This window comes from Lepidochelys kempii, chromosome 27, assembly GCF_965140285.1.
Source record: "Lepidochelys kempii isolate rLepKem1 chromosome 27, rLepKem1.hap1, whole genome shotgun sequence".
NCBI lineage: Eukaryota > Metazoa > Chordata > Testudines > Cheloniidae > Lepidochelys > Lepidochelys kempii.
Window position 1 is genome coordinate 16,988,373 of NC_136406.1, and position 27,794 is coordinate 17,016,166.

Below are 27,794 nucleotides of genomic sequence, written 5' to 3' on the forward strand. Positions count from 1 at the left end.
TGCTACAAATCTTAATTTGATTTTTTCTTTTTTAAATCCACCTCCCTAACGTGTTCTCAGTGGGTGCAGGCAGCTAAACCCACCTCCCTAATGTTTCTACCATCGCTCCAGGATCCTGTGAGCTGGGAGGGACCCAGAGCTCAGGCTGCAGCAGAAGCCCCAACGTCAACACAGCAATTAAACAGCCCCTAAGCCCGCAAATTAGCTGGCACAGACCAACTGCAGGTGGCTAATTGCAGTGCAGACTTACCCCAAGATGCCCCATGGCTCAGGATTTCAGGAAAGGTTTTGCCAATCCCTGGATGAGTGCACAACGGTCAGGGCCAGAGTAGCTGAGTGAATAATAAATTTGTTAGTCTCTAAGGTGCCACAAGTCCTCCTTTTCTTTGAGTGAATACAGGGGAATCTGAGCATCACAGCCACCGGGGGGAAAAAGGAAGCCTGGAGATGCTACAGGTCCAGAGTGGCTGCAGGCCACATTCAAGCCTGGCCCAAGAGCCGGATCCTGCCAGGTGCTGTGCACCCTCATTGCAGCACCCTGGCAAGATCCAGATCCCATTGTGCAGCACACAGAACGGGTGTCTAGTGAGCTAGTCATTCCCCTGGTGACCCTGCAGGGTAGGCAGACAAGAGGAGGGACTGTCAATTCACCGTACAGCTGGGGAACGGAGACCAAGAGATTAAGGCCCCAAGTCGGCAAAGCATCTAAGCACATGCTTCACTTTAAGCAGAACCTTAAAAGGGATTTGTTGGCAGGCTTGAGTGCTTTGCGAAATGGGGACCTAAATGGGACATGGGGAGCCTGGGGCAGAGCCAGGAAACAAACCCACCCCTCCTGCATGGTCAGCCTTCCCTGCACCGGCTGCCTTCAACCAGAGCCGACGGCTCCAGCATCCGGCAGGACCAGGCTTCGATTCCGCAGGGATGACGTCAGCTCGGGGCCCCGTTTTAAAGGTCCGGTGCCCAGCAGGCAAGTCGTCATCTCTCAAAAGTAACTTGGCCTCACAAACAGAGACTGGCTGGTGGCCCCAGCTGAGACGCCAAGGAGCGGATGGGGCTCAGAGAGGCACACAGGGGCGAGACATCAGTGGGGCAGTGCCCGTGTCTGGGAGAAGCTTGCCCTGCTGGTGCCCATGCCCAGGGGCGGCCCAGAAGCGTCAGTCCCCAGAGCTGCCAGTAGGGAAAATCACATGGACGCAGAAGGGCCCGATCCTGCCAAGCCCTGGCACAGCCAGAATCTGTTCTGCGGTAGCACCTTGAGGCCGGGAGGCCCCGTGGGGGTTAGCAAAGGAGACGACATGGCCAAGTGGGTCGTGCGCTGGACTGCAACTCAGGAGAGCTGGGCTCGACTCCTGGCTCTACCACTGACCGGCTGGGTGACCTCGGCATGTCAGCAAGGACAACACCTCTGAAATGCTTCCCCAGAGCCAGGGGTTATGACGACCGACCGCGCTAGGAGCTGCACAGACTGGAAACAGCCCCAGAGAGCTTACAGCCTGTGTATATGATGGGGAGGGGCACAAGGGACCAGCCAGAGGGTGGTGAGCAGCGCTCAAAGCACACCAGCTGTCTCATTAGCAAGAGACTGAAAAACCCTCCTGGTTTCCAAGTTACCTGAATGCAAAGGACCGAGCCTGCAGCCAGGACCCCCATCCCACCCTGCACCCCCACCCTCTCACCGATACAACAGGCTGGAGAGGGGGTGCGCGTGTGGTCACTCCACTTTTCCAGCTCCTGCAGAGGTAACGGGGCCAGGTCCAAGCAGTGCTTTACCCCAGTGGTTTCCCCCTCTCTGACATGTCCCGCCAGGCTGACCGAAGTGGAAACATGTAGCCACAGAGACAAACGCAGCCCTCAGATTCTCCAGCGCCACTCCCTCTCGCCTGGGGGCTAAGCTTCCTACACAGACGAGGGTCTGTGCCATTTCTGGGGCAGGTCAGGAAGGCTTCACTTTGTTTATCTATCTATTGACATGGGATCACAGCAGCTGCTGTGGGACCAGAAACTAGAGAGAGGCCAAATTCTCCACAGAAGCCTCTTGGTCCTGATCCCCGCAAACAAGCCTGCTCACAAGAGTTTTCCTGTACTTAGGAGCAGGCAGCAGGTTGGGACAGAGCCCCACAACCGGGCCTCTGTCTCCACTTCGTCTGTTCCTTGTCCAGCTCCTTCCCAACCTGGCCTCGCAGCCCGGGCTGCACAATCCCCCTCTTCACCTGGCTCATAAAGGGGGCTCAGAGAGGAGAGGTCGGAGGGTCACCTGGCACGCACCAGCCTGCAATGAATTGGAAGTCGCAGGCGTCAGGGTGCGGACAAACCCAGCGCGTTCCTGGCATGGTTTCCTCGCCCAGAAAGCAGAGAGGCCCCGCCACAGGCTGCCAGCTTCGTGGCTTCACTGCTTTCCCCGCACGGCCGGAGCCCCAAGAACAACACAGCAGTGTCTCTGCAGCCTCCACTCACACAACCGTCCTTCCGAGAGCCAGCTCCCAGCCTGCGCACCCAGCAAGGCTCTCGGGGCAAAGCATCGTCCTTCCTGGCACGTAGCCCCGCCATCGGTGCTTGGCGAGGCAGAGTTCTGGCACTGGGCAAGCCGGACCTGCTCTCCGAACACCACGCCAGGCACCTCGGTCTCGGATTCGGGAACGCTGCCGCTGTGCGCGAATTCCGAGCACCCCGTGAGTCCTGCAGTCAGGCTCCGTCTCCCTTCAATCAGTTCCGAGCATCCCCCCCCAAAATGAGTTTTATGCTCCATTTTCTAATTAGCACTGGAACGGTTTTGACCGTTTTTAAAGAGTCTAGGTCAGCAATTTCTCTCAAGCCAGGGCCCCACTCAGCTGCCTTTGCCCCAAAGAGTACGTGCTGAATGGAAACTCGACTTCGGCCTGTCGCTCTATCTGTCCTGCCCCACACGCAGATCAGCTGCCTTCTTACTCCCCAGGGCACTTTTATCTCTGTTAGAATCATAGAATCTCAGGGTGCGAAGGGACCTCAGGAGTCATCTAGTCCAACCCCCTGCTCAAAGCAGGACCAATCCCCAGTTTTTGCCCCAGAACCCTAAATGGCCCCCTCAAGGATTGAGCTCACAATCAACGCTCAAACCACTGAGCTACCGCTCCCCCCCACTGTTACTGAAGAGCTAACTGGGTGAACACTAGCTTTGCCTGGGATCACGTGGAAACGGGGCTCCTGGCAAACAAAGCGACTTCAGAACTTAGGTATCAGACGGTGATGAAAACTGCTGCTCCCCGCATACTGTTTCTGAGCTCAGTGGAGGCGTAAAGGAAGGGCTGCACGGGACCAGTATTGCCCCAGGGGCCTTTGCTTACAAGAGGAAAAGTCGAATTTCTCCTAATGGTTCGGACGATTGGGAACCAGAAACTTTTTTTAAAAAAGTAAAGGAGGACTTGTGGCACCTTAGAGACTAACCAATTTATTTGAGCATGAGCTTTCGTGAGCTACAGCTCACTTCATTGGACCGATGAAGTGGTCTGTAGTTCACGAAAGCTTATGCTCAAATAAATTGGTTAGTCTCTAAGGTGCCACAAGTCCTCCTTTACTTTTTGCGAATACAGACTAACACGGCTGCTACTCTGAAACCTGTTTTTTAAAAAGTGTTTTCGCACTGATAGGAGTTGGCCAATTTCATGTGTCTTCTCTCCCACGCACAGATGTGGGGTTTTTACTGCTAGAGAAAAGCCCAGCTTGCTGGCTGAAATGCCCAGATTTCTTCCCCAGCGTGTGTGGGTACTTACAAACCCAACATGCTCTCCGTGATTAAAACAGCCTGCCCCATGAGCATCCCCAGGAGAAGGTGGCTGCTGGGTTTCTACAGACCTTAGACCATCTGTTGCTCGAACTTGCCCTTCTCTATAGCTCCTCTCATCTGAAGATCATGTCCTGCTTTGCGGGTATTAATGGATCCTCACAAATAACCCTCCCCTGGGAAAGAGGCATGTATTCACCTCCTCATTTTGCACAAAGGGAAACTGAGTCACAGAAAGGTGAAGTGGTGACTCACTCAAGGTCACCCAGGAGTTCTGTCCAGCACAGTCCCCAGCTCTAACCACTGGGCTCCTCCTCCTCGCAGGGGTAGGAATCGGACCCAGGAATCCTGACTCCCAGCCCCCCTGCTATAACCATAGCCCTGCTCTCCTTGCAGAAGTTCTGACCCAGGGTATTTTAGTTTCTTTTTTCCCCACCCCTTTAAAAAAAAACAAACCACACACACACACTCTTTATTCCTAGCGTAAATTTGGCTTTGGTAGCAACATGGAAATTATCATGGCGGGCTCCAGAGATGGGACACAAGGACACAGGCTTACCTCTGAAAGCCCCTGGGATGAAAGGTGCTACGCAGCACCACGTGATATCCCTAGCCGAAGGCATGAAGAGCAACTGGGAATTACTTGCTTCTCCCGCGGTTTGCTCTCCGCTTCCAAGGACGAGAGAAGCAAATCGAAGATTCTCTGCCCTGGGTCACATCCAGATGGAGCACTGCTTTCTGGGACCAGGAACCACTGGGTCCCAGCAGGGGGCACACACCTGTATTAAAAGGGAGCATGGCCAGGGATGGATTAAGACAAAGGCACCGCAGGTCCACACCTACAGCTCCAACTCCAGCACAATTTCAGCATCCATTTAGAAGAGAAAGTCGAGTTCTAGACCTCGTGGTCAGGAAGAAAAGATTAAACACGTGACCGGTGAGCGACCGACCCTGCAACACCTGCCGGAGTCTGCCAAGAGCCTCGGACACATACTCGGAAGGAAACTGTTCCGAGCAACTCAAGAGGGCATTAATCCTACCAGTCCTACCCAGCAGGGGACTCTGTGTGGCTACACCGCAGCTTGGAAGGGAAGATGCCAGCTGCTCCCAAGGGCCCCTGCTGCTGCTCCTGGGTCTCCCTGCTCACATCCCCGGGTGGCCTGAATCCAGCCCCAGCTGCAATCAGCCAGCCATTCTACTGAAACCAGGCGTCACCCTCCAGCCCAGCAAGCTCAGCTCCGTCCCATCTCACATGTCCCAGGAAAGGGCGGGGGGGGGGGGGGAGAGGGGAAATGGATAATGCACCCACGTGGCGGCAGGCCACTGCCTCTGCTCCTGGCCCAGCTCCTTCCCGGGCGCCGACCCACCCGCCGGCAAGAACGCGTCGCCACCAGGCCATCTGCTGCATCGCCAGTTTCTAAGTGTGTCCAAACACATGCTAGTGACTGTTCCAGAGGGAAGATCTCCTAGTGTCAAGGCTTCACTGCCACGTAGCCAGGGCTCACAGCACTTGCCCCTCTTCAGACAGCTTCGGCCCTGCGCCTCTGTCCCCACGTGCCCCAGGGCAGGCCAGCTGCCTACGGTACATGCCCGGCACCCATCACCGTAATAGCTGAGCCTCACAAGCCTGACTGTTTATCCGCACAGCTCCCCAGGAGGTAGAACAGTGTTCTGTCCCACTGTACAGATGAGAAACTGAGGCCCAGAGCAACTAGGAGACTTACCCAAGGTCAGCCATGGCATCAGTGATGGAGCAGGGAATTTGGGAGGACCAGTGGGCTGTCCTTGGTAGCTGAGCTAGGTCTGTTTTCTCCAAACACCTGGGTTTTATCCCTGGCTCTGCCACTGCCCTGCTGTGCGACCTTGGGCAAGTCCCTTTCCATCTCTCTGCCTCTGGTTCCCCTCCCACCCAGTGTCCGGCTTGTCCATTACACTGTGAGCTCTTCGGCGCCCCTTGCTGGGTGCATGGAGTAATTGCGACAACCCTGGATCCATAACACTCAGCTCCCCTCTGGCCCATTCAGCCAGAGGATTCCCAAACGCCTGTCCCCACCCCCCAGAGAGTGGAGCTTCAGCCCCATTTCACAAATGAACGATGAAATGAACAGCACAAAGATGTGAATCAACTTGCCCAAGGTCACCCAACAAGTCAACGTAGGAGTGCGGGCTCCCAAGCCTCTGCTCCAACCACTAGGTACCACTCCCCCCTTTGCTGTTTGCTAAAATTCAGAAGCAAGCATCAATCAACTGGCTTATGGAGATGCTGTATTTACATTTTCTTTAAAACCATCCCTCTCGTCATTATAGCAAACTGGCTCCGGTGAAGATACTCGGTACCGTACTCTGCTGACGGGCTTCCCAGAGGGGAGTGGGACAGTCGCTACATCTGTTTGTTATTTACCTGCTTCGGACCAGGAATGAGCAGGGACATGTCGTTCAAGTGGCACAAACTGCACCAAGCTGCTGGTTGTGACCTGAAGGATCGGCCCCAAAGAGGGACGTTATCAGCCTGGGAACTGCTCCTGACAGGCTCTTCCTTGCCCCACACACCATCTCAGCCCTCTAGCCCTAATCTAGCTTCCCAGCTGAGATGCAGCTGTGGTGACCCGTAGAGAAGCCTGCCTCAACCTTCCACGCATGCCACATCTCCGAGGCTTCAGAACTGCCCATTCAGCAAACTCTGCCTCTCCGAGCAAAGATTAATCTGAGTGTCCTTTAATCCCCTAAAGCCCTTTCATAACGATGCTCAGAAATAAACCCAAAGCAGTTCCTAATACTTCTCGAAAGTGTGGAGTGAGGCTGCTTATAGGGTTTTGCACGCACAGCTGCAGCGTGCCGGCCTGTGGGCCTTTCCAAGGGGCTGTGCATTTGCAATGCGGCTCACGGAGTGAATTAGGCGCTCTGGTGGGATGCGACATTGAGGCCACCAGCACACAGGCTGGGACAGCACACTCACAAGGTTATGAATCCTCCCATCTCTCCGAGCAGCTGGACTGTAGAAGATAGAGAGCAGGAAGCAAAGCCTTCACAAGCCACTGCAAACACGCGGCCAATGCAGCAGCAGCATCCAGGGAAGAAGGGCCCCTAGCAAGCTAACCCCACAGCTGGCACCCGTCCACATGGAAGCCCCCCCGGAAGAAAGGTCACAGAAGACACCCCAACCATTGGGAGCTGGCTCCGAGCAAGACAAAGCACCTGGGGATCGGTCCAGGCCAAAGCTCTGTCCACACTGCACCTGGGGACTGAGGGAACCAGGGTCAGGCACCGTGTGCGTCTGCGCAGGGCCTGGCTAACAAGCACTGCAGCTGGCCTGGCCTGGCCGACAGTTACCGTTGCTGTATCTGGGCTAGCATGCCGTGGGCACAAGGCCCTAATCACATGTATGTGGCCGGCGCCGGAGGGAACCCCAGAGTCCTCTGGGCCCTGTGGGTCAGCGGCCCAGACGTTCCCAGAATGCACTGCTGCAAACCCAGCTTGCCCGCGCGGGAGGGGCGGATGCACAGACGCGGTGGCGAAGGCAGGAAGGCTGCTGTGCGGGCAGAGCGAGCCCCATGACACGGCCGCCCCTCCGGCCCATTAACGGCAGAGCGGAAACGCGCGTACGCCACTCCGCGGCAGCCCCGGGACCCGAGGGCAAGGCTGAGTCTGGAGCTCAGGTACAGCACCCACTGGAGATGCGCCGCTTAATAACCGAGCAAACCTGCCTTCTTTAGAACGTTGGTCCAGCGGGTCAAGCTGCCGGGTACAGATTTACCAGTTTGTTGGGAGCAAGGGGCAACAACGAGAGAGACTGTGGCCCTGCTCCCGAGCACGTATGGAGGAACAACCCCCCCCGGCCTCTCCGTCCATCACGGCAGAGCTCTCAGCACGGCTCAAACTTCCATCCTGGCAGGTTCGACATTTCCACCCTCTCCCCGGAGCGAGAGCTCCAAGATCAGCATGACCCGCCCTTTAACTGCCTCTCAGCCAACCGCCACGCTGCAGGACAGGAGACCAGAACGTCTAGTGACGTCCTGGAGAACGTCTCCCTTGGTCACTGCGAGGGCCCAGGCGACACCCAACCCCAAGGCGATGGTTTTCTAGCTTCTCCTGCGTTTGTGAGTAACTCTGCAAAGACCCTTCCCTTTCTAGGGCTCCTTGCCCACTCCTCAGCCTGCTGCAAACACAGCAAGCCATGGCAGCGTCACTTGGTAGCTCTGCCTTTCCCCCTCAGAGAAGGCCTGAATTCATCCTCTAAGTTTCTTCTCGCTCTGCCTGCTTTCGCCCCCAGTCGTCACAGCTTTCAATCTGCCTTGAAGCTCTCCTGAGTCCTGGTTTATCCCGGCACAAGAGTCTCACCCCCAGAGCCCATAACTGAACCTCTGGGATGGGATGAAAAAGGGCGCTCTGCCGGATTGCCGCAGAGGGGCTGCTCTGACTGCCACTGCGTCCTTGAAGGGAGGGAAGACGGAAGAGAATGCACCTTACTCACACGTTCTGCACACACACAGCCTGCGTTTAGGAACAGCTGTGAACTTTGGGGAAGAATGGACTAAAACAGAGCTAATGATTTGAATGCACATACTCCCCCCCCCAGAGCCAGTCCCTCTTCACACCAGGCTGAGAGCCGACACTGCCAGAAACCAAGTGCCGGCATTAACTTTATAAGTGTTTAATAAACTTTGCCAGTGAGTGATGATTTCCTGCAGGCAGGAAGGCGCCCACACGCTCCTCTCCCCCCGACACACACAGATCAGATGAGCCTGTTCGGAGAGACTGGGCTGGGTTTTTCAGGTGCGCTCTGCAGCGGCCTCGCTGCGCTCCCTCTGAAGTCAACGGGAGTGCAGCTGAGTTCGCTCAGTACCAAGTGCTTAGAAAATCCAACCCGGAGCAGATAATAAAACATCCAGGAAGGAGTTCCAGCGGCAAGCGCAGCCCCCTCTGCTTCCCACCGGGCGCCCCACCAAGACGTGCCGTGTTTTCAGAGCCTGACACACGCGCCACACCAGACAAAGTGCAATCCCACTGGCTCCCACGCACTCAAATCCTAATACCCTGATCCACTGCTGCCCTCCGGCCAGACTTCCATGGACGTTAGTGGGAGTTCTGCTTGAGGAAGGACCTTGGGATTTGCACCAGTGGGACAAGGTCCCTGGGGTGGGGATAGTATCTTGCTCTAGGTTTGTGCAACGGTGAGCACGCTGTCAGAACTCAATAAATAACAACACAATAGCCACTGGTCAGTGAGCTACCCCAAGGTCACCGCATAAACACACACGATATATGACCTAAACTTCCCCCCGTCCTGGAGTCTGTCCCTATTGCTAACTCAAACACCACACACACACACCAACCGGAGCTTTTCTGTGCTTGGCTGTTTCTGAAGACGCTACATACAGGACTTCCTCGGTCCCTGTCCCTACATCCCTTCGCCGAGAGAGAGATGTACGGGTTAGAACGCCTACATTGGAGCTTACAAGTCGCACCTGGTCTAGTTGTCAGGGTGAGCCAGTAGAGCAGACTTCTTCTCCAGGCCCAAGATTTTCAAGTGAGGGACTAATGATTTCAGTTGCCTCTGCTTTTCAGCACCAAACGGGAGAATGGTGAAAAGGGGGGGCAGAAACAGGACGGGGACAGCTCTCCTCATGTGGTCTCCTTTGAGCATTTCGGCTGCATTTTGAGTTTCTCTGCATAGGCCAAGCATAATCTCAGAACAGGTGACTAATAATTGGAAGTCTCAGGCTCGCTTGTACCCATAGATCTCTATATATTTAGTAAAATAGTGCATTCGATAAAAAAACCCCGATGTCCCTCATTTCAGAGTCCAGGGCTTGAGAGGGACGCCCAATGGCACACAGTTCCGGTCCCCCAGACCAGTGGTTCTCAACCGATAGGTACACTACCTGTACGGGCCGGAAGACGTCCCATGGGCCTGGCGGTGTGCTGATTGGGCCGCAAGCGGCCCGCGGGGTGAGAACCCCTGGCCCTCGATTGTTTCCCTACTCAGATGGGGAGCTCCCTCTCGTCTCTGTGTGTATTGTTCTGTGCCCCTGACTTTTACTGGTGCCCTTCCAGTCGGTGCCCTCCTGCTCAGCCCAACTCCGTGAGTCACTTGTGCGTCCTCGCACTGCAGCCGTTCACAGTCCTTGAGAGCTCATCACAACAGGCGGAAATAGCCAGGCACCCGCTTGGATTGCGGGCGTTGCTAACAAGCCCCCTTTGCAGCGTTCGCTCACTCAGCGGCCTGCTCGCGGCTCTCAGGATGGCTTCTTTGGACGTCTCTGGGGGAAGTGCTACTGTATTTTCTAAAGCTGAGCTCTCCTGCTGCGGCTGGATGAAGTGGGCTAGTCCAGCCCACACCTCTGCTTTATCAGCGTCAGCCAGAGATGGACAGCTAGCAGAAAAACCCTGCTGGCCAGGGAGACAGAGGGAGAGCGAACTACCCTAAAGCTCTCAGGATGCAAATCAGCCAGTCAGCTGAGCTGCCTGGAGCTATGAACTACGCAGCACACAGATTTAACCTAGACAGGCATTTGGCTGAAAACACACCTGTTCTCTGCAGGAAGGAAAAAGCTCCTCTTCCCCAGGAACATGGGAGATTCTGCTCTTCTCTGCCTCCTGAGCACCCCGATTCTCTCAGCATTGCAGCTATTCAGACAGAAACCCTGGCTACCCAGGCATAATGACAGGTTTTGAGCCTAAGCTTTCGTGAGCTACAGACTAACACGGCTGCTACTCTGAAACCTGTCATTATGCAAGGCACTGCATTTAGCGGTATGGAGTGGAAATCTATCAACTACATGAAAAAAGACATCTGATGAAGTGAGCTGTAGCTCAGGAAAGCTTCTGCTCAAATAAATTGGTTAGTCTCTAAGGTGCCACAAGTCCTCCTTTTCTTTTAGCCGCCCAGGGTCTCCCAACAGCACCCGTCATGGTGGCTCCTGACGCTCCTCTGCATTGCAGCTGTTCTGTCCAGGCCCTCCAACAGCCCTTTGCACTCCATGAGTCAAAGAACATTTCTGTTTAAATAGGCATTTCGCTGGACTGGGAAGTCAGACCTCCCGGGTCCCATTCCTGGCTCTGCCACTTGTCTAGGTGTGTCACCATGGGCAAGTCACTTCTCCTCTATGGTCCCCCCAACCCGCAGCCTTGTAACCAGGAGCTACTTATACTTACTGACTCAGCTGGGATTTTCAAAGGAGCCTAAAAGTTTTAGGTGCTTAAATCCCATGGAAAGACAATGGGAATTGGTGCCTAACTCCTTCAAGCTCCCCTGAAGCTCCCACCCCCATGGGCATAATGCACATTCATTGAGGGTTGTATGACGGAAATCGCTTTGCAAAGCGTAAAGCAGAGGTTCTCAAACTGTGGGTCGGGACCCCAAAGTGGGTCACCGTCCCGTTTTAATGGGGTCGCCAGGGTTGGCTTAGACTTGCTGAGGCCCGGGGCCAAAGCCCACCCCTCACTGCCCAGAGCCGAAGTCCAAGGGCTTCAGCCCTGGGTAGCGGGGCTCGGGTTACAGGCCCCCTGCCTCAAGCTAACGCCCTTAGACTTCAGCTTTGACCCCACCATCCTTGGCAGTGGGGCTCGGGCTTTGGCCCCTCCACCTGGGGCAGCAGGACTAGGGAGAGCTGAGGCTTCGGTCCCTCCCCCCGCCCCCCACAACTGGTGTCCTGTAGTACTGTAATTTTTGTTTTCAGAAGGGGGTCGCAGTGGAATTAAGTTTGAGAACCCCTGACAAAGTATCATTATGAGCCAAGTGAAACCTTGTTATGGGTTGAGCTAAAGCCCCACTGAGATTGGTAGTTTCGATCTCACCCCTCAATAAAACATAACGATAGACATCAGCCCCCACCGCAGACAAACCGGGGTGTGAACGCACACAGGAGCTTTTGGCAGAGCAGTGCTGGGGCGGGGGCGGGTGTGCAGGGCAAGAGAAACCTCGCAGCACGTGCGATCAGACAAAAACAGACTGAGTGAGAGACCCGGTCTGACGGAGCAGCTAACAGCATGTGGCTGACCCTGGAAGAAAGCTGGGGAGAGGTTTTGGGACAGGGGTACAAGCTGAAAAGCGTATTTTGGTGAGGTGAGCCAAAGAAGCCATTTCCTGCTGTTTGATTCCCTCTGAGTTCAGAAACATGGGACTTGGGACATTCTTTGTAAATAAACAAAACCGCATCCTATCACCAACTTGTATTCTGACTGGGGACACCCACAGGCTCAAACTCCAGCTAGCCTCTCGGGCAACGAACTTGTCATGGCAGAAGATGTTACAGTCTTACATGTTCTTTTCTTAGTGTGTGAGCCGTGGGTAGTCTTTGGAAAAAATCCAGCATCGTTCTCAGTTCTGTGATGAAGACCTTGTTGGGAGGAGCTGTTGAAAACCATAGGAGAGTTGACTCTCCCGCTTAATCTCTCTAATCAGAGTCAATTCTTGCTCCCTAGAAACTGGGTGTTAGTGTTTTGGACTGAGATTCCTGAAAGAAGGGATGCTTGCATGCTGTTTGTGACCATCTCTGTTCCAGGACTAGCATAGCGAGTTACATTAAAGCACACCCACACTCTGCCTCACTAATTTCTTCTCTAATGGGAAGTCGACCAGCAAGGCCCTGAAATCTGCTACCACTCCTCAAAGGGGCAACAATATTTATTAATATGGGAAATGACGAACAAGTCTTGGAAGCCAGCTCCAGAGCATGAATTCCTGAACCCAGGCTAAACAGGACAACATATTCAAAAGGACCCAAGAGGTCATGACTGGGCTAGCATTTGCACTCATTCCTGGCATGTGCTATGTAAGCAACAGGCTGAGGAAGGAGGGTTTTGCTGGGGTTTTATTTATTTTTAAGCATTTCAGAGTCCATCAAAAGAAACTTCAACCATAGAACAAACAGTAAATCTTCTGTGCTGCAAATGCTTCCAGCAGTTCAAACAAATGCAAAGTAGCTGCTCTCCTGCCCAAAACAAACAGCAAGTGTGTCGCTCTCTCTGGGAGCAGGGGGTTTCTTGGAGAGATGAGACGTGGGCGGGCGCAAGCAGCCTGGAGAACAGATGACAAACGTTAATGGGAAGAAGTGTTACTACTTCAAAAGGAGGATTTGAATCAGACAGCCCAAGCAAATCCAGCACCACACCAATGCAGTTGTTCCCTTTCCAAATAAATAAATAACCTGTTAAAAGGCACTTGGCTTCTGTGGGCAAAGGAGCAGAGAGCTGGAGTACACAGCTACCCGACTGGTTCCCAACTCATGGCGGCTTGGTGGCTATGTGAACTAATGAGGTGCTGGGTCTTTGTTCTATTTCCAAGCACACACAAGACAAGATCACATCACAAGAACCATCAGCATCTTTCCTGGCACGCTCAGCAAAGGGAACAAGAACTAAACAGGCCCTGGGGAATAAATTCCCCTCCATTGGTAATTACTGTTTTGGGAGGTTGATGAGATCACAAATTCAGTCGATGAAGGTCACTGTCGACACAAGTTACTTCGACTCCTGGAAGGCATTTGACTTAGTCCTGCACGAAAACAACCATGCAGAACCCTTGTCAAATAAACATTGGCAGTGTTATCTTTGAAAACTCATGGTGATCAGGGGAGGTCCCAGATGACTGGAAAAAGGCTAATGTAGTGCCCATCTTTAAAAAAAGGGAAGGAGGAGGATCCTGGGCACTACAGGCCAGTCAGCCTCACCTCAGTCCCTGGAAAAATCATGGAGCAGGTCCTCAAGGAATCCATTCTGAAGCACTTAGAGGAGAGGAAAATGATCAGGAACAGTCAGCATGGATTCACCAAGGGCAAGTCATGCCTGACTAACTTAATTGCCTTCTATGAGGAGAGGTCTATTCCTCTTGTGCGTTATTTACCTTCATTATGACTAATGGCTATGTGGCAAAAAACAAAAGATCTGTTTTGTGTGTGAAGCATTTTCCTTTCCGGAACTTGTGTATGTCTGATCACAAATGTAACTAAATATTTCATATGCTTTAAAAAAAAAAAACACCAAGATAACTGGCTCTGTGGACGAGGGGAAAGCAGTGGACGTGTTATTCCTTGACTTTAGCAAAGCTTTTGACACGGTCTCCCACAGTATTCTTGCCAGTAAGTTAAAGAAGTATGGGCTGGATGAATGGACGATAAGGTGGATAGAAAGTTGGCTAGATTGTCAGGCTCAACGGGTAGTGATCAGTGGCTCCATGTCTAGTTGGCAGCCGGTATCAAGGGGAGTGCCCCTAGGGTCAGTCCTCGGGCCAGTTTTGTTCAATATCTTCATAAATGATCTGGAGGATGGCATGGATTGCACCCTCAGCAAGTTTGCAGATGACACTAAACTGGGAGGAGAGGCAGACACACTGGAGGGTAGGGATAGGATACAGAGGGACCTAGACAAATTAGAGGTTTGGGCCAAAAGAAATCTGATGAGGTTCAACAAGGACAAGTGCAGAGTCCTGCACTTAGGACAGAAGAATCCCATGCACGACTACAGACTAGGGACCAAATGGCTCGGCAGCAGTTCTGCAGAAAAGGACCTAGGGGTTACAGTGGACGAGAAGCTGAATATGAGTCAGTGTGCCCTTGTTGCCAAGAAGGCCAATGGCATTTTGGGATGTATAAGTAGGGGCATTGCCAGCAGATCGAGGGACATGATCGTTCCCCTCTATTCAACATTGGTGAGGCCTCATCTGGAGTACTGTGTCCAGTTTTGGGCCCCACACTACAAGAAGGATGTGGAAAAATTGGAAAGCGTCCAGCGGAGGGCAACAAAAATGATTAGGGGTCTGGAACACATGACTTATGAGGAGAGGCTGAGGGAACTGGGATTGTTTAGTCTGCAGAAGAGAAGAATGAGGGGGGATTTGATAGCTGCTTTCAACTACCTGAGAGGTGGTTCCAGAGAGGATGGTTCTAGACTATTCTCAGTGGTGGCAGATGACAGAAGGAGGAGTAATGGTCTCAAGTTGCAGTGGGGGAGGTTTAGGTTGGATATTAGGAAAAACTTTTTCACTAGGAGGGTGGTGAAACACTGGAATGCGTTACCTAGGGAGGTGGTGGAATCTCCTTCCTTAGAAGTTTTTAAGGTCAGGCTTGACAAAGCCCTGGCTGGGATGATTAGTTGGGGATTGGTCCTGCTTTGAGCAGGGAGTTGGACTAGATGACCTCCTGAGGTCCCTTCCCACCCAGATATTCTATGATTCTATGAGTGTGGCCTAGTGGATAGCACAACGGATCTGGGATGCCGGAGACCAGGTTCTACTCCCAACTCTGCCTGCTGGGTAACTGTGCCACCTTGCCATTCTGTACCTCAGTTCCCCCCCACCACTTCCCCGCTATAAAAATGAAGATAACATTGATCTACTGATGAAATGCACTATATAAAAGAGGTAGTGATTATAATAAATGGATTTTAAATGGTTAACTGGTAGATCTCAGAGTCATTGTAAATGGGAAATCTTCCCCCCTCGGGGATCTGTTCTTGGCCTGAAGTTATTCAATATCTTGGAAGAAAATAGGAAATCATGGCTGGCAAAATATGCAGAGGACATAAAGATCAGCGGAATGGTAATAGCACCAGGGCCATGTCACTTATACAGAGCGACCTGCATTGCTTCATAAGGCGGCTCATTTGAATACAGCCAATGCAAGGTCACCCGTCTAGGAACAAAGACTGGAGACCACACTTCCAGAATGGGACTGCACTGGGATCCAGGAACACTGCAGAGGAATCCGGGTCACGGTAGATCACCCAATTGAACATGCACTCCCACTGCGATGCTGCAACTAAGAGGGCAAAAGCAGTTGTCGGATGTACAAGCAAGTATGTCAGACAGGAGCAGGGAAGTGATGTCACCCCTGGGCACAGCACTAGCCAGACCATTACTGGATACAGCGTCCAGGTCCTTGCGTAATTCACAGAGGAAGTTGACAAACTGGAAAGGGTTCAGAAAAGAGCTATAAGAACGAGTCCAGGTCTGGGAAACCTGCTTTAGAATTAGAGGCTTAAGCAGCTCCGTCTATTGGTTTAAGCTTCTCTTGGACAAGATCGTGGCCTGCCCGTACCTACCTGGGGAAGAGATTTCGGATGGCAGTGGGCTCTTTACTCTAGCAGAAAAAGGCAGAACAAGATCCTGTGGCTTGAAGCTGAAGCCAGACACACTGAGACCAGAGAGAAGGAACATGTTATTAAAAGTGAGGGTTACTACCACTGAGCTAGCTGTCCTAGGGCCATGGCGGATTCTCCATCACGTGAAGTCTTTAAATCACACCAGGATGGCTTTCTACAAGCTACGATGTAAATCTGCATCAAGCCCATAACTGGTGTTTGAAATCACCAGCCAAGAGTCTCTGCTCCTGCAAGGTGGGAGTTCAGACAAGGTCACTGTAGTGGCCCCTTCTGGCTGTCACAGCTGTGAACAATGTGTATCACAGTAGCGCCTAGAAGCCCCCACTGAGCTCAGGGCCCCATTGGCTGGACATTGCCCAGACACAGTGTGAGAACATCTTGGCCCCATAGAGCTCACAGTCAAGACAGGCAAAGGCTGGGAGGTGCGGTGGGGGCGGGGGGAAGAGGGAACTGAGTCACAGAGAGATGAAATGACCTGCCCGAGGTCACACAGAGTTGAACCCTCATTCCCAGTCTCAGCCCAGAGCACCCCTCCTATCAGTTCTGTATACCAGACACACCCTTCTGGTGAGGAACTCCACTCTGCCCTGACAGGGGAATGGGTTTTTTACGCCTCTAATTGCTACAGTTCCACTCCTTCCTCCTTCTTACCCACCTTCCAGCTTTTTCCCTTGACGTGACTTGCTGATTAAGCAAGGAGAGTGTGGAGGATGCTCGCAGTGACGTATGCAGGAGTGGTACTTTGCCTTCAATTATTTCTCTTGCTAACACGCAAGGAATTCTCGTTTGAGACACACCCCCATTAATTACAACCTGTGCTTTCAACGAATTACAGAAGCAAAGTCATCCAGGGAACAACATGCCCGAGCTCTCTGCAACGTCAGGTGCCAGTAATTACTCACAGCCTCAAAAACCCAAGGGCAGTTATGTGGTTGGGGCCACTGAGACAGGTTCACATCCAGAACTTTAAATCACTCGTGCAACCCCCCGAGATCACGTGCATGTTTGTCGGGCATGGAGACTGCATGCAATTACAGCAACAAAAACTCTGTCATTTCACGGCCTCCAGCCAGGGCACTTCTGGCCACGATCCTGTCACAACTCATGAGCTCAGCGAGGTCAGGCTAGATCCGTGCTTGGATGGAAGATGGCTCAGCAGTCGGCCCTTTTGCGTTGGAGTCGATGGCCCTAGGGGTTGTTCTGGTGCCCGGGAAGAGCGGTAATGTCTAAATCCCAACTGAGCCAAAGCCCAGCAGTGAAGGAAGGGCTAACTGCAGGTACTGTCTTTCAGAGGAGATGTAAAGACCAAGTCCTGAGCATTCATGGTTATTGACTGACATGGTCACGATGGCGTTTTTCATACAAGTCAAGGAAGTAACCCTGGTGCCCTGAGGAAAAGGCTTTGGACTGCAGCACCGTCAAGCCAGCCCATTCAGAGGGAAATGGTGAGTAGGGACCCGTCCTGTGCAACGCACAGAAAACAAGCCGTGGTGCCCTGCCAAGGATGGCTGAAGATGACCCACGAGGCCGCCATTCCGTGACCTCAGCACCCACCTCTTCATACAGCGTGTGAGGAAGACACTGTGCCGTTCGGTCACCCCTGTAGCAATCATGCTGGTTTCCCCACCGGACAGGAGCCAAGGAGAATGAAGCAGCGACGTCCTCTACAAGGTGGTTGATTCCAAGAGAGGATCAGCTGCAACTCGAGGGCCTGAGCCCCTTAGAAGAGGGTCGATGCAGATGCTGACCCCTTGCCGCTGCTTTTCACCAAGGCGAACGATGAAGCTCTTAGCAGGGCCATGCTCCCCCTCCCAGATGCTTCTAGCAAGGCTAAACGGCCCAGGGTTCACAGTGCAGACACACCCTTCGTGGCAGCACTCTGTGACCCTGGACTGAATTTAAGGTGCTGGTTTGCTCTATAAAGCCCTAAGGGAGACTTTGCTCCTGAAGAGACCACCTCTCCCCTTGCACCAGTCTCCCCCCTATTCATTTTATTTATACATGCTGTACGTTCTCATCCACAATAATTAAGATCATGAAAATCAAGACTTTGGAACTCTCTGAAAGTTCCCAGGATTTAGTGATCACATGAAATGCTAATTAGCAGAGCAACTGTGACCAGGGAGCCCCAAACCACTGCAGCCCTTTTCAACCTAACTCACCTTTACCCCTTCAACAGAACTTCTGCTTCACAGAAAGGCCTGTGGCTTAATGAAGCTCAGCTGTGCCTGCGTCTAGTGCTGGATGATCAGTTACCGCCCCTGACAAGGCTGCTAGGGCTCTGCAGGGCTGATTTTTCTCACCCTTGTTAAATGCTCAGAGTCCTCCTCGACATCTAGCCTGTGAACTGACCTCTTCACCCTACACTCCTTCCAGGGAGCTTCTCTCCTTCCAAGCAGGGAGCAAGGAGGGACACTCAAGTGGGAAGCGCCACCCAGAGGAGTTGCTGATGCTGGGACAGACACCACTGCCTGAAGGAATTCTGTTAAACCATGATTGATAAATAAATTGGTTAGTCTCTAAGGTGCCACAAGTCCTCCTTTTCTTTTTGTGGATACAGACCAACACAGCTGCTACTCTGAAACCGGACAGACAGACACACACACGCAGACACAAGGGATGACGGGGGCAGGCAGGGGAGAAGAAAGGAAGAGGGGCAGGTGTGGACTGAAGATGGGGTGATAGTCAGAGCAGGCAGCCAATTAGCACAGACAGGACAGAGCAAGTCCTGACAAACCCCCAGCCAGGTCTCTGAATGTCCAAAGATCCCTGCTTCGGGCAGGTGCAGTGTGGTGGGAGGGGGGTGCACTCAGAGTTAACACCCTGCTCTTAGGAAAAACACACAGGGAACCTAAGTGTTCCCAGGTGACAGTCAGCAATAGAGCATCCCCTAAAACGGACCTGAAACTTTCCCTTCAGCACTGATGCAGCGGGAAAGACGTCCCCTACTCAAACCCCAACATCTCTTCCTGCAGTAACAAGAGGTTTTCCTTATAAACCTCCCATCACAACACTGGCCAGTTTCAACCCTGCTCCGCTCGTAAGAGCTGACACCGCAGAAGCTGTCTGGGGACCAGAATACAGCCAGAGACACTGACCTGCTGCCTCCGGGGGCTACACTACTGTCTGACAGAGAGAGGTGCCAGAGAGAGGTGCTCACTCGCAGCACCGTATGCTGTGTCCTGCCAGGGAGCTGCCCATTCTCCATCCCCAACCTCTGATAAAGGAGGAACCGAGGTTGAGGGTTTCCAAAAAGTGATTTTGGGGGGCCACATGGCTTTTCCAGAAGATGCTGAGCACCCACCCCTTGAGATCCAGGCACCCTGAAGACATAAAAACTGAAGTGCCCCAAATTGTTGGGAACAGCTTGGCCAGACTGGCCTTAATAAATTGGCAGCCAGGGCAGGAAAATGCACCAGTCAGCTTGCTCAGCAAATTAAGACTTACAGAACAAAAAAGTATCCATGTCTTTTTGCCGTCCCTAACCGGCTTTCCCTCCTCTCTGCCCTCCACCCCTCCTTGTGAATAAAACAAGCATCACTTCAGATCCAAATTCCATTCCCTGTGAAGTACAAAATTAAAGACTGACCATGGAGCCAAATTGAGCAAAATCTAGTTTGGTTTAATTCCTCCAAGCCCCGTCGGTAAAAGGAACCCCGCTGTTTTCTACAGGAAATAGCATATACACTTTTGCCTTCACATACCACCACTGCATCATCAGGGTTACATGAGCCTTCTTATACATTCATACCGAAGCAGCAGCTCTCAGCACCGAGATAGACACAGCGGGGCCGGGGCGGCGCGGCGGGAATAGATTAACATTAAAACTTAACCTAGAAAATTTTCCCTTGCAATTTCCCAGTGATCTTTTTATCAACTAATTTTAACAAAGTTCCCATAATTAGGGCAGGGAAATCGAGACTTGGGAACATTCCCCTTTGCAAACAAGAGCAAATCTGTTCCAATGCAGTTTAAAGTTCCAGGCTGATCTCCAGTTTAGCAAACTGCCCCTTCCTTTCTGCCTTTCCCAGAGATGCCCCTGGCTGGTACCAGCCTCACCGCTGCTTGGGCTGCGCAGCTGCCATGGAGTTTTAACTTTGTTTTTAGAAGAGGTTTCGTGACCTGCTCCCCTGTCTCCGTTGTGCAAAGAGCTGGGATGCGAATGGCAGCAACCCACCGTGCAGGACCCAAGTTACTATTATTGCAACTGTTCCAAACTTCCTCTCCCTTGCCCACCTCCTGCCCCGATAGGACTTGCCAAACAAACGAGGAGAGCGGAGGATGCTCGCAGCGATGTATGCGCCTTCAATCATTTCTCTATTGTGTGTCGGTTGCATTGTGGTAGCACCAGGCAACCCCCAGCCCCACTGGGCTACACAACAGCTGCCCCCGGTCCTGTAGCATCTCCAAATCTTTACACAACCCCGTCAGGCAGGGCAGTGCTATTACGCAGACGGGGAACTGAGGCACACAGAGACTAGCCCAAGGTCACACTGAAAGAACAGGGAACTGAACCCAAGTCCCCTAAGCCCCAGGATAGAGGTCTAATGACCGCACCTTCCTTCCTCTCTTTTAGCATGAGAGGCCCCATAGAGCAAGTACAGACCCTTCCTCCCACATACTGAGCCTGTGAGGCCCATGGAATTCTGGAAAATGAATTCTTGCTTAATTGCACACAGAGGAGCGTTGAAAGAGTTTGGGTCTCTTCTGCGTCATGCAGCACAAGCATCCTGTCCGGCTGCGACTACTGGCCTGTGTTGATGTGCCAGAAAGCAGGATACAAGCCTGGAAGGACCATTGTCTGTCCTCGTGTGGCCTGAAGTGGGATATTGGACCATCTGGACAGTGCCATTACACCAGGGCCTGCTAATGTCAGAAAGTTCAGGTCTGGAAGCTACAGGTACGAGGGAGAAACACAAGGAGATCATTGGGACTTGGAAAAAATTGCAACACATGAATATGGACGAAGCAAATTCAGAGAGGCAAGTACTGCCTCTGTGGCATCCTGCTGTGAGCATTCGAGGCAAGCTTTCTTGCAGGTACACATGAATGAGGAATTACGCAGAGCAAGACAGTCATTTCAGCATGTCTCTACAGCTGGCCTTTGCAACCTCCCAAGGCTCCAGGAGGCTCCTTCAAAATAGATTTTTTTTTTTTAAAATGACTCGCAAGTAAATTGTTGTGGTGCCTGTAAAAACAAAAACGAGCACTTGTTACCATGCAGCCATTGACCAAATCTCCTGGAGAGCACAGATCAATTCCTGCGAGGGGCTACTTGACATATAAACCACCACACTATTTTGGACCCAATCTAAAAACATCAGGCAAAGAAACAGCCTTTGTATATCACAATGTTATTTCTAACTTGACAAAGAGAACCTTGTGGGCTTTGTTCCTCCTCTCCAGGCGGCACATTTTGCATTTTTTACTTTGCCATGGAATGATTAAGAGCCGTGGAACAGTGGGCTCAAGGTGTGGAAACGCCAAAGGGCGGCAGTGCCGGAAAACCAGCTCTATGGGACTCTTCGTTAGTTCAGAAAAACCAAGAAATCATGCGTTGAGACATGAGTGAATTTTCAGAACTAAAAGCAAATCAAAGCAAAAGGCAACGCAAAGCAACGCTGCCACGGGGTTTCAGTCCAGCGTAGAAAAGCTTTGAACACATGGCTTTGTTTACTCAGAGGCAGGCTTACAGTACATCGGACACTTTTAAAATATAGATATATCCGCAGGGCTGCAAGAATAAATTAAAAGCAAAAGAAGGAAAGAATCCAGGAAATTAAGATCTCTCTCATAGGGTAGCTATATTTCAAATTATAGCCACAGCATCCAGTGTTCCTTTGCAGGCAATAAGGTAGCAGCAAGCGTGTTCATTTTGTGTGTTTGCTACTTGCTGTCTTTCATTAGTGCCTTTATGAATACTTCATAATGAGAACCCCTTAGCAAAACATTAATTCAACCATTTAGGGAGCAATCCAGGCCCTACTGAAGTCAGTGGGAGTTTTGCCGCTGACTTCAAGGGGGCCAGAGTTTCACCTTAAGAATTAAGCCTCACAATGCCTGAGTTGTCAGTTCAAACCCTATCTCAGGTGTGTGGGAATAAACAGGGAGAAGTAAACTATCACCTTCAGTGCGGTTACTCCGGAATTACACCTACATGCTGGAGAGCAGAATCCGGCTGCACCTTAGTGCGGATCTACGCACAGAAGACACACCAGTGCCACGAAATCAAAGCTCCCATTTCGGTAGAGCGCATTCACACTGTGCCACCTGGACCAGCTCCAGTTACGTTGCCCGTGTCCACACAGCAGCAGCTGTATCCCAAAAAGCATGGCGCACTGCGGCTGGGCATCCCAGGGGCCTCTGCACCACCTGCAGGCTCATCCTGGTGTGGGAAACATTTGCAGTGTAGTGTGGGAGAGCGGCTGGCACTGCAAGGAACTGCAGGAGTCGTGGGTCAGGCTCAGAATTCTAGCCAATCGATCCCGTAATGCACCATTCCTGAACTGCGCGGGTGAGGAACCCCGCATGCTAACCCCTTGTTGGCGGCCTCAGCAGACAGGCCAAGGCCGGATTGGACAACAGACAGAACCGCGCGCCAGCCCCGGGGCGCTCACGCTGGGGAAGGACTGGCTCGTGCTGGGAAGGAGAAGTCCGCGCTGCAGCTGCCCATGCTGTAGCAACACAAAGGCCTTTGGTCTCAAAGGCCAGCCCCCTTCGCCCTCAGGAAGCCAACCTGCCGAGATAACACACTCCTTGCACCGTGGCAACAGAAACATCTTTTGCCCTGAGGTCATGTCTGAAAAATTCCGAGAGGAGATTTTGATGGGCTGCTGCAGGACTGGAAGGCAGCAAGAAAACAACGCAAACCACCACCAACTAGAGCGATCAGAGGGCAGGGCAGGAAAGCCCAGCAGAGATTTAAATGGGATGTGTCTATTCAAGCTGTTTATTATTGTTCGGTTAAACTGCAGTATTTACGCTAATTCCTGCCAGCACAAATACACCGAGTCTCTGAATCTGGTGTCTCGTATCTTCCCTCTACAACAACGGAGAGAGGCTCCCCACGTGGGGGCGCAGGGCAGGGAAGGGATTAGTAACGAAGGCTCCCATTGAGCAAAGCACTTAAGCCCATGCTTAACTTTAGGCACATGCTTAAACACTCTGCACCTGAGTGGGACATTCAGCCCATTCTGCGGGAACTACTGACATGAAGCACATGCGCTCAGGTTCCGCTGACTGAGGGCCTGATCCTAACCCCACAGAAATACATGGCAAAACTTTCTGTGGGAGCAGAACTGGGCCCAGTGGCTAGAGCTTTGCTGGCTACAGTTATGGAAAGCTCTCCCAGGAAGGAAGGAGGTTGGGAAAGAAGACGAAGACATCCCAAGCTTACAGGGGGGCACCCACACGCCCACATTATCGCCATCCAAACTGGGCAGCCTCAGGAGAGCACTGCAGGGCAATATAAATAAATCCATCCTCCCAGCTGCAGTTCTCCCGCCGGTTAACCAATGGTCTATCACCATCTTTTGCTGAAAAGGTTTCCCTTTTGGTTCACCAAGATTCAACCGCAGGACACAATAGCTCGAGTCTGCAAATCCGAACCCAGATCCCCACCCCCAGCTTTGCTGGATTTGGCACCCAGGCCCCGATCCTACAGTCGGATCCCCCCGCCTGTGCAGATCCCCAAGCGGGCACACCGATCCGAGCGAGGACAGCACCCGTCAGGGAATGTCAGGTTAAAGTGACCTGTGCCCTGCCCCTTTAAGCACTGACGGTCTGTGGAGGGGGTCAAAGGGACTAGCTCTGGTTGTAGCAGCAGACTTCTGTGTGTTCCTAAAGGACAGGGCAGCCATAGGGCTTGTGCCAGCTTATTAGTCTGTCTGTTTGATCCTAAGCTAAATAAACCTCCCATCTCAAAACGCCCCCTGGGCTTGGGAGCGCAACACCACCACATTCCTGGTCCTGATAACCACGGCAGGTGCAAGAGCCTCCTCCTTTGCAACTGCCTCCTAAACCAGCCTCCTCAGACTGTACTTGGCCATTTTTGTCCTCCTTTCTGCTGCTGGTTATTATTTAGCTCTGCACAAGACCCTTGAGAGTCAGTTTACGGGCGGAAGCCATCCAAAATAAGGGGGCAGGGAAAATCCCCAGTTGTTCTGCTCCTCATGGACTGAACTGGGCGGTTCGGATGCAGAGGGAAAAGCAGGACCAGCTCTCCAAGTTTAACTGCATTGCACGCTGATCGCCTTTGTTCAAAACAAAACAACCCTAACGCGCTCACGTGTTGTATGATGACAAACAACGGAACCTACACAAGACAGGCTGGACATGGCATAAAACAGCTGCTTCGAAATGAAAGGGCCAAATGCAAGGGGGGAGAGAGGCAAGCCACACAAAGAATTTGCCCCTAAAGGCAATAAATATAGGACCTCCCCATCAATGTGTTTAACCTTTAAAGCACAATATTGCTCCCACCAATATGAACGGGAATTTTGCTCATAGCTTCTGCTTCTTACGAAGCGGTCATGATTTTAGAGGGTCTCAAAATATTTGGTGTCAAAGCCCCAAATCCAGGAGTCATGTGGTTATGGGAGAATCTCAGATTTCATTGTAAAAGGACATTTCTGGCCCTTGTGGCCGCAGAGAAAAGCTTGAGAAAAGCATGACCTGCTACAGGCTCAGCAATTAGAAGGAAACAAGAACCCGGCCACCCAGCATTTCTGGAGCTCACGATTTCTGAACATCTGGAGTTAAAAACCTTGCCAGCGCAAAACCATCACTTGAGCTGGTGAAGGAGCTGAGGAGTGCTAAGGCCAGTGCGTCAGGATGCAATTGCAACAGCTTTGCCATTTTTTGCAAGTGCATCCTCACCTACTAATTATAGGCCAGCGTAATTTAACTATCCTATAAAATTTCATCCTGAAGACCTATTTTTTCTCCTATTTGAAAGCATAAGAGAATTTATTTTAAATATATGTACAGAAAACAAAATGCCCTGAGCCCATTGCTCAATTCAGTGGTATTCAAGGCAGGACATTCAAATTTTATCATCCAGAGAGTTACATTTCACAGTAAACATACTTACTGTTCTGTTCTCAGTATCCCACAGCACTGTGCTAGACAAACAGAACAGATTGCTCCAAGAGCCACCACTTGGCTGGATGGCTCCATCTGAAAGCACCTGCAGCCACTCAAAAAAAAAAAATGATTGTGCGATTTACTGATGTTATTTGGTGAAGAAACACTCAATCAAGCTGGAAACCGAGGACACAGACTCATCTGTTTCATGCCTCTTACATCTTGCACCAGCTTCCAGCCGCGCAGGGCTATTTTAAGAGAGCGCGCCATTTGCAAACATGGAAGCTTATACAGACTATCCAAACCACACACTTAGATGCTCAGATCAGTACCTAGGGTGAAATTAACCCTGTGCAGACACCAAGCACCAGACCGATACATTATGTAAATTTCCAGTGATCCAATCCTGCAAAGACTTTCTGACGTGCTAACTTTACGCAATGCGGCCAGCCCCAGCAGCTTCAGAGGGGTGATGCCTGGTGCGTTAGGTTAAGCACAGGCATAAAACTTGGCAGGCTCAGGTTATTAGAGGCATTAAGTGGTGCACCGGCATTTTGCTAACCCTCTGCCTGGGGTGAGTGACTCCCCATAAGCCCTCTAACACAGCCTCCCATGCCGGGAAACCAGGCCTAGAGACCTCACTTCAACCCAGAACCAGAGACTTCACCCCATTTTGCTTGGTAAAAGCAGATGCATTTAAGTTTGAACTTCTGTCTCTGAGAAAAAAAAAAAAGGGGGGGGGGGAGAAATCAGCTGCACAACCCCATCAAGCTCTGTTTTCAGACTCAGGGAACGGACTCATTTTTCCCCGTTTGACTCTAATACGTTTGGCATTAAGTGCTGACAGTTCAGCTCGGGTGTTCTGCCAAAGATAAATCAGACACGTAGCTTCTTTTTAAGATACTTACGATTTACTATTCAGGAAAAGATTTCCAGCCCTACCACTCGCACAATCCCCAGGAAAATTCACAGTAGTAACTATGCAGCTATCAAGTGAGTAATAAAATGACCTGAACAACATATCGGAGGACAAGAGGGTCAGAAATCGTCCGGACAGGAGTGACACTCTGGGGACTAAGTAATTGCTGATCACTGACATTAACATGCTAGAATTACATTTGTTTCATAATGGGAAATCCACTCCTACGCAGGCTGAAGCAATGCCCCACTCGTTACCCAAAGCACTCACAGAAAATGCTTTCATGAGGACTCACCAAAAGGCTTTTCCTTTAAAAGCTGAGTACCCCTTGTGGAGAGAGCCAGAAAGCTGAGGCTTGATTTTCTACATAAACCATTCCACTACTGAATGAAATCTACCACTGGGAGCACCCTCCCAGCCAGCCACCGAACTGCAGGGTGCGTAGATTACATGACTTTGCACACTTACTGCAGCAGGCTGACAACTTTGCTAATATGTCCCAGGACATGGGAGTTATTATCACAGCAATAAAATCCAGACTGCACAGATGTCACCAACGAACCGCCCTTTTCCCAAGATAAATGGTTCTTGAAATGAATTACTCACCCATGGCAACAAGAAAGGGGGTTTAAAGAACCCCGTTTTCTTTTAAGATCTTCAAAGCAGGTTTCTCTGCCAAATTCACACTTTTTAAAAGAAAAAGTAAAGTTTTATCTCCCCGCACTTGCATCACACACACACACACACAAATAAAAGACCAAGCAACCCAACCGTGATCTTCAAGGAGACTGGATTCATTCAAATATGCTGAGATCGCAAGAGTTTGTGTTGCCTTAGAGGAGTGAAAGTTTGCAGGGTTAGGAGTGGAAGGAGCTGGGGAGCGTGAAGGGGGCCAGACGCCCCCAAACTCCAGTTTCCTGGGAACCTTGGACATTTCCAGCGGCAAGGCGCAAACAAAAGAGGAAGCAACAGCAAAGCAGGAAAACAACCCGATGCCTCCAAAGGGCTGCCTTGCGGACAGCCACTTGCAAACAACGGACCCGATTCCGGTGTCCCGTCCTCACTCGCTCTGACACCTTTGACTCCAGGTGGAGCAGCTCCATCTCCTGGTTTACACCAGCCTACGAGGAAGCAGAATCAGGCCTCTTTCTCCAGCTCCATCCCCGTGTTTTCGGGGGTCATGCCCGAGCAAATGGCTGGAAAGCAGAGTCGGAAGCGTCCCACGGAACCACCCGGGCTCCGCAGCCCGACCCACCCCCGGCCCTGCCGCCCGGGCTCTGCAGGCGGAAGCCCGCGGCCCGGGGGGGGCATTTCCCACCTGCAGTCGGGGCTTGCGCCCCGGCTCCCCCAGGGACGTCGAGCGAAGCCCCGGGAGCCTGCGGAGGGGCGGGCGGGCGCTGGGGGCTCGGGTCTCAGGCTGCCTCAACTTTTGCTGCGGCTGCAACAAACTATTCTGCCCCCCCCCGTCCCGTCTGTGCACGCGCCCGCCCCCCCCCCCGGAGACCTCTCCCTGGGGCTCATTAGTTTAATTAACGAACCCGCGCCGCGCTTTCCAGCGCCTCGCCCTCTGCACAGCTGCGGCTGGGGCCGGGGGGGGGGGGGTGCAGCAAGCGGAGCCGCAGCAGCCCCCCCCAGCCCCGGGCATGGCCCGGCCCCCGCTCACCTGGCCGGCCGCTCCGCCGGGCAGCCGCCCCCGCGCCGGGCAACATTCTCCCCGCGCGCGCGCCCGCCCGCCGCCGCCGCTCGCTCCGGAGAGGGCGCTGGGGCCTGGGGAGCGCGCGCGCGCGCCCGAGGAGGGGCGGGCCGGGGGGGGAGCGGAGCAGAGCAGCTGGTTCTCCTGCCCCCCGCCCCCCCCCGGCCCGCCCGCGGCTCGCGCCCCTGGTGGCCCATCAGCGCCCCCGGCCTGCACCCCGCGGGGTAGGGCAGGGATGC

General features: G+C 52.4%; 1 protein-coding gene across 4 annotated transcripts in view; it reads right to left on the reverse strand.

Annotated features, from left to right (window-relative positions):
- The window catches only part of LOC140904058 (zinc finger protein 385C), a 195,057-nt gene extending 167,466 nt beyond the window's left edge, over nucleotides 1-27,591 (reverse strand). For 3 of the 4 annotated variants that reach the window (XM_078850756.1, XM_078850755.1, XM_073326283.2), the window contains exon 1: nucleotides 27,526-27,589. In XM_078850756.1, coding sequence (XP_078706882.1) covers nucleotides 27,526-27,571 — 46 coding nt within the window. In that variant the 5' untranslated portion in view covers nucleotides 27,572-27,589. Of the gene's footprint in view, nucleotides 1-27,525 lie in introns of all 4 variants that reach the window. The other variant, XM_073326288.2, reaches the window with a different exon arrangement.
- Nucleotides 27,592-27,794: the final 203 nt, after the last annotated feature.